This window comes from Anoplophora glabripennis, unplaced genomic scaffold (assembly GCF_000390285.2).
Source record: "Anoplophora glabripennis isolate ALB-LARVAE unplaced genomic scaffold, Agla_2.0 scaffold213, whole genome shotgun sequence".
In the NCBI taxonomy this organism is placed as follows: Eukaryota; Metazoa; Arthropoda; class Insecta; order Coleoptera; family Cerambycidae; genus Anoplophora; species Anoplophora glabripennis.
In genome coordinates this window covers 462054-472285 of record NW_019416344.1, presented here as the reverse complement: position 1 = coordinate 472285, position 10232 = coordinate 462054, and the positions used below count along the sequence as shown (strand labels likewise).

At 32.6% G+C, this 10232-nt stretch overlaps 1 protein-coding gene across 1 annotated transcript in view; it reads right to left on the bottom strand.

Moving 5' to 3' along the window:
• Positions 1 to 5932: 5932 nt before the first annotated feature.
• The window catches only part of LOC111691409, a 103601-nt gene continuing 99301 nt past the window's right edge, over positions 5933 to 10232 (bottom strand). The window contains exon 5 of the mRNA XM_023454184.1: positions 5933 to 6136. Coding sequence (XP_023309952.1) covers positions 5933 to 6136 — 204 coding nt within the window. The remainder of the gene's footprint in view (positions 6137 to 10232) is intronic.

The following is a 10232-nucleotide window of genomic DNA, read 5'->3' as shown; positions in this document are numbered from 1 at the left end:
TGATAGGACGCTTTCCTACAGAAATACAGGGTGTTAAAAGTTTAAAATATTTATATTAGACATTTTTCTTATAACTAAAAACTGGCAAAAAATATTGAGTGATAAAATTTGGTGGATGACATTTTTTTAGTAGGAACTATTTTTTCATGGATAACTTATTCCAAAATACACTCCAGTGGCATAGTTATTCGGGGAGTGGGGACCTTTTTTGAAAAAAAAATCGTACGCCACTGGTTTTTTAAATAATTTTAAATGTTTTTATCAATTTGTGGCAATAAAGTATTCGTAAAATTTACTGGTTTTTAGATAACTGGGAAATCAAATAAGAATTAAGAGATGGTGCCGAAACCACATAATCTGGTAGGGAGTTTCACAGGTCGAAAATTCTATTAGGTAAAAAATTGTCTATTGCGGGTGTGGAAATTTTCTTTCTTAAATTTGAAGGAGTTACCTCTAAGACGAGAGTCAGTGTTTAGTTGAAACATCGTTTCTGGACCATATAATTCACCATGAAGTATTCTATAAGTTGTTATGAGGCCACCACGAGTACGTCGCACTTCCAATGATTGAAGACGGAGGCGCATAAGACGTTCTTCATATGTAAGGTATTTAAAACCGACCTTCCAATCTTGCAATGTCCTGCTTTAATAACGGAGACCTTATGGCTACAGCAAATTCTTAGGGTGAATATAGGATTTAATAACTGGAGAAACATGCTGATGGTGAGGTTATAGAAAGATTTTTTAGTTATGAAAATTAATTGATCGCATTTTTTCACAACTCTAGTAACATGTGCACTCCAGGAGAGAGACTCTGTTATAACAACGCCGAGATCATTTTGATGTGCCATATTCAGTAGTTCGATTCCATTAATGCTAGTCTAGGATTGGTCTTGGACATGTGTAGCACATAGCACGAATTCATAATCGTATCAAGATCATTGTGTAAAAGCGAAGAAGGTGAGGAAAACAATTTAAGGTCATCTGCATAAGATAACATTTGAGACAGTGCAGTTATTGGTAAGGTCAGACACATATTTAGAAATAAAATTTCAAACGGTAACAAATTAAATGGCATTTCGTTTCTAAGATCTGTTGACTGAATACGCTGTATTATTATCTCTAAATTTCTAGAAAGTAAATTTTTGAATTCTGCATCAGCTGAAAGGTATTCAGTAAGGCTGATGAAAACATGTAGAACTGACCTTTCCAGTAGCCTACCTAACAACTAAAATCGATGCTAAGTCACATACTACAACGTACCCGAATTTTATGCCTGTCTCAGATCATTTGAAATAGTTGAACTACAATATTTAAGGTGAGGCAAAATATGTCCATTAGAATACAGGTGGAGAGTAATTTGTTGAGTAAAGATTCAATAATTAAGAAGTCGATCAACTTAAAATATATTGTTTGCAGTTTTTATTATGTGAAATTATATTAAAACTAAATTACTCCTTCAACGGTCTTTTCGGAGAAAAGGACAGAGACAAGGATTTATTATTTGTTTATTTTTATAAAAATAATAGCTTTTCACATGCCTCAAGCAGTTCAAACTTGTACTGGTACCTCATAAAATTGCACAAATTTTATGATCCCGAACTTCTAGAAAGGAGTAGAGATTTCTCTGTATGAGTATTTACATACTGCATGTCGCCGATTACGGCCTCTGTTTGTGTAACTCGTTACAAATTATATGTGTTAAGTGCTTTATAATTGCACAATGAAAGAACATAAGAATTTATGCAAATACTTTTGATAAGTTAGCAGCCGTCAGGAATAATTAACAGTGATGAATCTGAAAGGTTTAATATATTCAATAACACATGCAAGTATGTATTTATGAAATTATAAGGCTATATTTAAAGACGTGAGAAAATGGGGCATCAACGTATGAAAGGCACTTTAGGCGATGCTACTTTTTCTAGGAGCATGCAGAGTTTCAATAACATAAAATACACTTCATTGAGAATTAAGTAAAAAATAAAAGGATATATTCATATTTTTAAACCAATGCACTGTCATCAAGATAATTGTAGTAAAATGTTTCAGTTGTTAAACAAATATTAATTGCATTTATCTTATTTAAAAATTGTGGCAGAACCGACCAATAATATGGGTAATATCTAGAGCTGTCACAATCGGTTCGCTAACAATTAGCGCCGTGAGCCACGCGATCAGTCTAGCTGTCGCGTCGGTTTAGTCACCGATTTCCTTTACGATTTTAGTCGTCTTTTGATGCATAATTATTGTGTGTAATTATGTCGAGCGTAGTTAGTGCTGAAAAACATCAAACAATCCATACTGTACTGACTAAAAAAAATAGATATAGATATATTTTTTGGAATAGAAAAGAATTTTATGAAAGTAAAGGAAAATTCCTACTGGAATAAATACAACCCCGAGTGGATATTACCATGTCGGACCAGCCTGGAAGTAGTATTTAATTATGCAAATATTACATCAGTAGATGTCGAACGGTTGTTCTATTCAGATTGAAATATTTTATCATCGCCGCGAATAAGTTTCGCTGAAATAAGGGTAGAAACATACCTGATGGTGCGATCTATAATGGATCCCATTCAGATTGTGGAACCGATGGCAACGATGCGTAAAACAATTTGCGTGTTTCCCAATGACACAATGACACAAATTTTACAATCATTGTTCACTTTATTTTATGTTGATTATGATACACGCCTTTGGTGCGCGGCCAATTATGACAGCTCTAAAATAATCTATTAAATTAAAAATTATCATTTCTGTCTGAGATTATACGCCTCCAAAAAAGAGTATCAGAATTTTTTTTATTCGTTAAAATTAGTTGTTCCTTTCATTAGTTTTCACATCGCTTGATGTTTCTTCTATCACTTTCTTTTGTCTTATACGCATTACTGGAAGAACCTAGAGGAACAAAAATATTTTTAAAATGTTTTAGTGATTTTTGTCGAGATAAAAAGTTCTGAAGCTTGAAGTCTCTAATTTCAAGATTTTTGACAAACATTTTTATAACTTTATTTAATTGTAATTATTGAGGAATCAAAAAACAAAGAAATTGAAAAATTATTCTCTTTGATTAATATTTCCCCACTTCCCCCTAAATCTGAATGACTCTTCCTCAAGCCTGGTATTTTTCATTTATTAAAAAAAATAATCAATTCTCTATTGTGTGTAGTACTTGTGCATCATATTTCAGGTGTAAGTTATTTTTAATAAAATAAATGCGTTGAGAGACGTTGATAGAAACTTTGCGTTGGTGACTAAAATTTGTTTTTGTCCGTTAATCTAATTGACATTCCCTCAAAAACAAGCTCAACATACAAATTCTGAGGGACCACCAAACTGAATGCGATACCAACGTCTGCCACCACACGATTATATCGCTATAATAGTGTTATATAAGCTTGTCGCAATGATTGCGTCCCCAAACGCCCACCATTGAATACAAAATGACAAGGTGTGCGGCAACGTGCACGCGCCCCTATTTTTCTAGGTGAGGTAGGCTGTTAACCCTTAAACGTTATTTAATACACTCGCCGCATATGTAGCGAAGATCTTCAGGATCGGCCGTATAGCTAGGAGGACGCGTTGAATAAATGCAAGCGGATACGATTAGTTTGATTTAAACATTATATTTTTTCCATATTTTTGTTTCAGACGACTTCCTAGTGAATTTTGACGTGATATTGTACCAATTAAAGAAGCTTCCAAATAACTTCATCGAAGAATCATCGCAGTAAAGAAGGATGCAAATTTAATAACCATAAGTGTGAATCAAATGGACCTTCTTTTAGGTACTCTAAGGATCAGTTTTATGAATAAACTGAAGGAGGACAGCCATAGGCTGACGTTTGCCCCCAGTTTCCGCAAAGATGGACGGAAGCTTCGAGAGGATAGAACTTTAAAGCCAAAGTGTTGAATCAGATTTGTGATACATTTTTCATTTAGCTTCACTGATGTAACAACATAGAAGAATCTATTCATGGAATACATTTAGACAACAGCTTCATTATGAATATAGAAAAAAATCATACACTTTCGTACTTTCGTACTTTTTCGTACCTATATACGAGATGTACTTCTTAAGGCATCCTAAGACACCGTGTTTACAGAAGTTGTCCCATTCGGATCTCATCACTATCCCAGAACAACATAATTCATCGAGTACGCACCATCTGCGAGCCAGAATAACTAGATGAGGATCAGCCTTCTGGAAAATTAATTGGATAAGCCGTCAATAAGATCAAGGAAAAGAACGAATATATAGCAAGGACCTGTATCATATGTACAACGGATGTAGCTCATAGAATATCAAAATTCTAGTTTTGGATTATTTCATTTATTTAAAACCGCATTACAAATTTATAAATAACAATACTCATGCGTTACAGGTAACTGATAACGGTTGAACAGTTAAGTCTTTTACTCTCATGTTTCGTCACAAATAGCGCTGTGAAGTAGCACGAAATATAAATTTGATTTTTAATGAATATCTGTACTTATAATATAGGCCGCATTTAAAGAAAAGACAATATGAATACTGTCTACAATACCTCAAGAAGGGCAGTTTTTCCAAGATGATACACGTGGTAGCACGTTTTCCTGCTGAAGCTGGTTCTGTACCTCTAGAAATGTAGGATTGATCTACCGAATTGCAAATGTTCATTACTAAATTTAGCCCTTCTCTTTTACTCATGATTTCGGAATCATAATGTGTTACGATCCGATGGAAACCAATCAGATTGCTAGATTTCGGATCGTAACGCGTTATGATTCAGAAATCATGAGTAAAAGAAAACAGCTCTTGACTCAAGATGTTAATGTTGTTGATACACCAGCTAACATTGGAGCAGCTTCATTTTTTTAGTTCTAAACCCAAAACACCGACAATCTGGCTTGACATGCTTCCAGATGAGTTTTTCCAAATGTTCTAAGAAGGCCCCTTTGGTTTCTAGAATTTAGAAAGAAATTATTTAGAAAATGCCTGCTGCGTGCAAAAACATATATTTTTTTAGCTATGTTTATATATAGGTTTATTTTGTACATACCTACATATTTGTTTTACATAAAAAATTCATAGAATTTTCGCATTTTTTCATTAGAAAGTGTATTTACTTAAAATGATATTTGATTATTATATAGGGTGGTTCAGTCATTGTGTCATTAATTTTAACCATTTATTGAGAAGGCCTATTAAAGAATAAAAAACAAATAAAGTGCTATGGGCGGATAAGTGTTGTTTTAGCCGCACCGGCCTTTTAAATAGGTAGGTACCATGAATACCAATAAGTAACTTGATATACGTACTATAAACTGAATAATTAGTTGAACATAATACTAAAAATTCATATTCAATTATAAAACATACTGAAAACATTAATAATATTAGAAATAGTAAATTGTAATAATCTAACATTAGAAAACAATTACATTTAATCCTTACATTTGTTTTTATTAACAAATAAATAATACTTGTTAATATGTATTTAAAATACAAAAAATATCTTAGGCAAAAAAATCTGTTTATTCCTTGTCGTTCACTACGCATTAAAAACGTAGTAAAAACTAGGTTAGTGACCGAATAATACGGTAGGTCAAGATTCACTCTCGATAAACCTTTGTGGGTCAGCGGTCAGGAGTGGTCTGAAAAGAGGTTTAATAATGATTTGGAAAAATTTTTTTCAGCGTAAATACGCATTTTAAAATCGATTTAATCGCGTATTCATATTCTACTCATTTTTTCCCTAACTTCCCTTAAAATTAATGACATTATGACTGAATCACCCTGCATATTTTTTTAATTTAGTCTGTGATTTAACAATAGTAATAATATGCAGTACGGAAAAATTGCAGGTTAAATAAAAAAAACGTTCAATGTCAGAAAAGCATGTACCTAGTACGCAATTAAAGAGTATTACTTTATATTAAGTAAATTATTGTAATATCCTGGGTACTGCTTTTATATTTGCTAAGACGCTTAAGCCATCTGTTACTTCTCGCTTAAGTAAAGACATATCTAGCATTGTACATAAAGGTGCACCAGTTTTTAGTCCGATCAGTGCAATTCCTGAGCAATTGCCACAGAAGCAAATTGTGGGCAGATGTGCCTCGCCCCGCCTGGGGCTCTTGCCATTCCTCTACAAATTATTATAGATATTAGAACTTCGGTTGAATTATTGCTCCTCTCCTGCAGTGCTCCGGATGATATACATTATTCTCGAGAGAATAATAAACCTCTATAGACATTTAATAGAATCCAGCCACAATATAACACTAAACAGTGATCAGTAATATATTGAATAGGTAGTAAAATGTTAGGAATTTAAGATATTAAACATTTTCCAAACAATCAAATTACTCAAAGTGTATAGTTGTATATGTATATGTACACTGTTTGTGTATACAGGGCGTTTTTGAAAATGAAAGAGTATAAATAATGAATATACTAGGTGATTCAAAACTTATCAAAAAAAAAAAATTTGAATGTAGAGGGAACTCTTACAAATACAATTTTGTAAAAAAAATCAACATGGTCAGTTTGAAAATGATTTAAAAATACATTTCTGCACGGCACTGGAAACTGGTCCACTGTAAAACCTGACGCAAGGCAAAGCATGAAGTCGGCGACCGGCACGGCGAGAAAGTGCAGTAAAAAATGAACAAACAAAAAATTGAAAGAATTTCTTTCCGAAGGAAAGAAATAAATACAATTTTATAACACCTACTTTATATCAGCAAATTCAACTGCTTTTGTCGCTATTGTCATTATTAATTAATAAAATTAATTTGTAGTTTTAATTAATAAAATAATTTGGCCCTAATGTTACAACTGTTCAAAATTTTGTCCATCGACGTATAAACAGAGTTGGGCCCGTTTTACCCAGTTCCTAGGAATTAACACAAATGTTGTATTGCTTCACCCTAACGGATATGCTTATAACGTAGTAAAATAAACTCAAAATTATTTTTATCATGGCATGTATTTCAATTTTACATTTACTGTAAAAAGAGAGGTGTTCTCAATTTTGATGAAGATTAAAAATCGCCTTGTAACTCAAAAAGGATAAAACGATAAAAGATACCACCCTGAATATATTTCTACTATCAGAATAAAACAACTCTGGAAAATACCGAAAACGCTAAGCCTTGAAAAACTTAGTTTTTGTGCAAAGTTTACTTATAACGTACATAAATATCGACAGAGTCTTATCAAAATAGCCAGAATGTAAAGGTTCGCCATTTTCCTCCCCATGCCCGGATCACCTCTATTCAATGCAGAGCCAACCTATATAACGACACCAATATCACTCCGATCGAACCATCCTTCCGCCCAGTGGTAACGACTGAACATTTGTTATACCAAACTGTTAGATTCTATATATTTTCCTAACATCCAGCAGTACTTTACCGATTTCTTAGTTTTACTTGCTGTCGGTGTTGCTAATAAGATGTGAGTGCATCAACTTAGTATTCAGATAATAGTCCAAGAAAGTCTACAATATAAATGAGCACTGTCGTTAGTTAGAGAGTATCTAATTTTAATCTAGAGTAATGATTTGGTCAACCTTTTTAAATCCTTTTACTCAGACTGAATGCCTGAATCAATAATAATATGAGTAAGGAGGTTCTGAAGCGTTCTCTGACTACTATAGCTTGAAGACGTCTCTATAGGTTTGTTGATGGAAGATATAGATATAATAGGCAGAACATTCAATTCAAACTGGGTAGCACTCTAAATTTGAATCAACGTGTTTCTTATTTGAGGATAAGTTAGATGAATTATATGACAAATTATTCATAATTTGCAGAATTTCAATTTAATGCTATTCTATTTCTCAAAGTTCATACTACTGTTACTAAAAAAAATAAAAATTTTGAGAACAAAGTTTGTATTCATCAGATGACTACGAAAAAAAAAAAAAAAAATTTGCAAATATATGTGTAATTTAATTTTTAATGTTCTCCTGAAATCATCTATTAATAAAAAGGTGTGGGTCCCACATTTTATTATCAAAATATGACCATTTTAATTTTCAACAACCCTCAGTGTAATTCGTTAACTTTCTTTACTAGCTTCCTCTTTGTATGTGTAAGTATTTAGATATTTATTTTTTACTAAAATGTATGTACAGACGTATATTATGTTTTAGAAAATATACAGGGTGATTAATAAATAGTGACCAAAAATGAAACTTTGTATTCTTTTGTGAATTTTAAGGGGTCTTTCCTATAAAATTTTTATCTAGCGTCGCTTCGTTAAAAAAATTAAACTTCAAAAAATATTTTAATTTTTTTTAATTCTCTACAAATTACTACCCCCTTATGTTTTTCGAAAAGCCTGATTTTCGAATCAAACTTAAAAAATCTACTGAAAACACTTTTACTTAAATGACATGACAAGCACTAATCATTCGGTTATTTATTCGAATAAAGAAATTAGTAACATTAGCCATCATTTTAATGATTTTATTTGAGTAAATGCTCAAAAATACCTCAATTTCCACGAACACAGGCCCGACATCTTTTTAATAACGAAAATGTAATTTGTTCGAAATTTATTGTTGCTTGAACCTTATGAAAAGCATTATTTATTTTTTCTTCTAACTGCCCAGAATGTGAAAGTTGCTATCGCAGCCCACTATGTAATTTTAAAAAGCATTATATTCGAATACTGAAATGTGTTCTCAGTTCGGTTTTTAAGTTTTACTCGAAAATCAGGCTTTTTTCGAAAAACATAAGGGAGTAGTAATTTGGAGAAAATTGAAAAACGAATCCCAAAATATAATGGTTGTTACCGTAAAGCAGCGGCGTACTGTCTTATTTACAAAAATATGCCACCGATACCCTGTATCTCCGCCACTGGAGGATGGAAATTTTAGGAAAAGCCCTCAGATTCTGGACAATGTTTACATAAACACATGTGCCCAATTTCAAATTATTTTACTTAAGTACTAGTTTTTAAATAATTTAAAAAAATTAAAAATATTTTTGGAAGTTCAACACCCTGTATCTGTTTAACGAAGCGTCCTAGATAAAAATTTTAAGGGAAATACTCCTCTTAAAATTCACCAAAGAATACTAGGTTTCACTTTTGGTCATCATTTGTGAATCAGCTGTATATTTACATCTGAAAAATACTAATTACTATAATTAGTTGTGTTTAGTAAATATTTTGATTGATTTTAGCTGTTTCAATTAGTTTTTAGAGTTAAATATTTGATATCTTCATTAATGTAGGTGCTTTATTCAATGGAATTTTTAAATATTCGAATACAAATAAACGATTTAATTTACTGTAGTAAATGTTATTTCTCCCAAGGTACTTTTTCGAAAACGGCTATAAAGTCAGTTTGGCACGTGTTTAGTTAATTAATTCATTAATGATTAGCGACAAATATTTTCACTTCGCATTAAAATAACTAGCTGGAGGCAGCAAATCGCAATTAAGCAGTCACCAGGGAGCAGTCCGCTCCATGCATGCAATACATCATAACCTTTTACGCCACTGTCTATTCCACGGCGATAATTTACTACTGGCATCCACTACAATTAGAAAGAGAACATATTGTCATGTTGCTATGCAGGATATAGTTAATTACGATAGGCAAAAATAAAAAAAGGCACGTCGTGACTAGTGAGTTTGAAATTAATATGCTATGAGGCTCCCTCTAAATAGAAAGATAAAGCTGAAGTAGCTTCGAACCACCTGTACACCTTATCAAAATGCAATTTCTGCGTAGTAGATGCGGGCACGTGTCACAGTTATTTCCACTATTTTTATTTATTTTCTCCCGTGCGCCGCAGTTTGCTTACAAATACGAATACGAACTCGCTTTAATAGCCTGGCGAAACTCATCGTTCTGATATTCATTGCAAAAATTCCGCTTAGATAGCCTATTTGGGCGTATCAACACGACCTAACTGGGAATGGCGTAATGGGGCATATTTATTGATGCAACTGCATAAAATCTTCTCAATTATAAAAAAACAAATAGAGCGTAGGTATATTTGTTTTTTATTAAGGTAGGTATAAATATATATATATATATATATAACGAACGTTCGCCAGTTGACTTTATTGATGCCCGAGCGCCTTAGTTCATGTCTACTTGTAATGATGCACATGGTCTAGTTCTGAGTCAATGTTTTCACAACGTGCTTATTAGAAGAATTATGGGGATACGCCACGCCTTTCGCGCATTTCGCGGCTCATGAGATATTAAAAGACCTCTA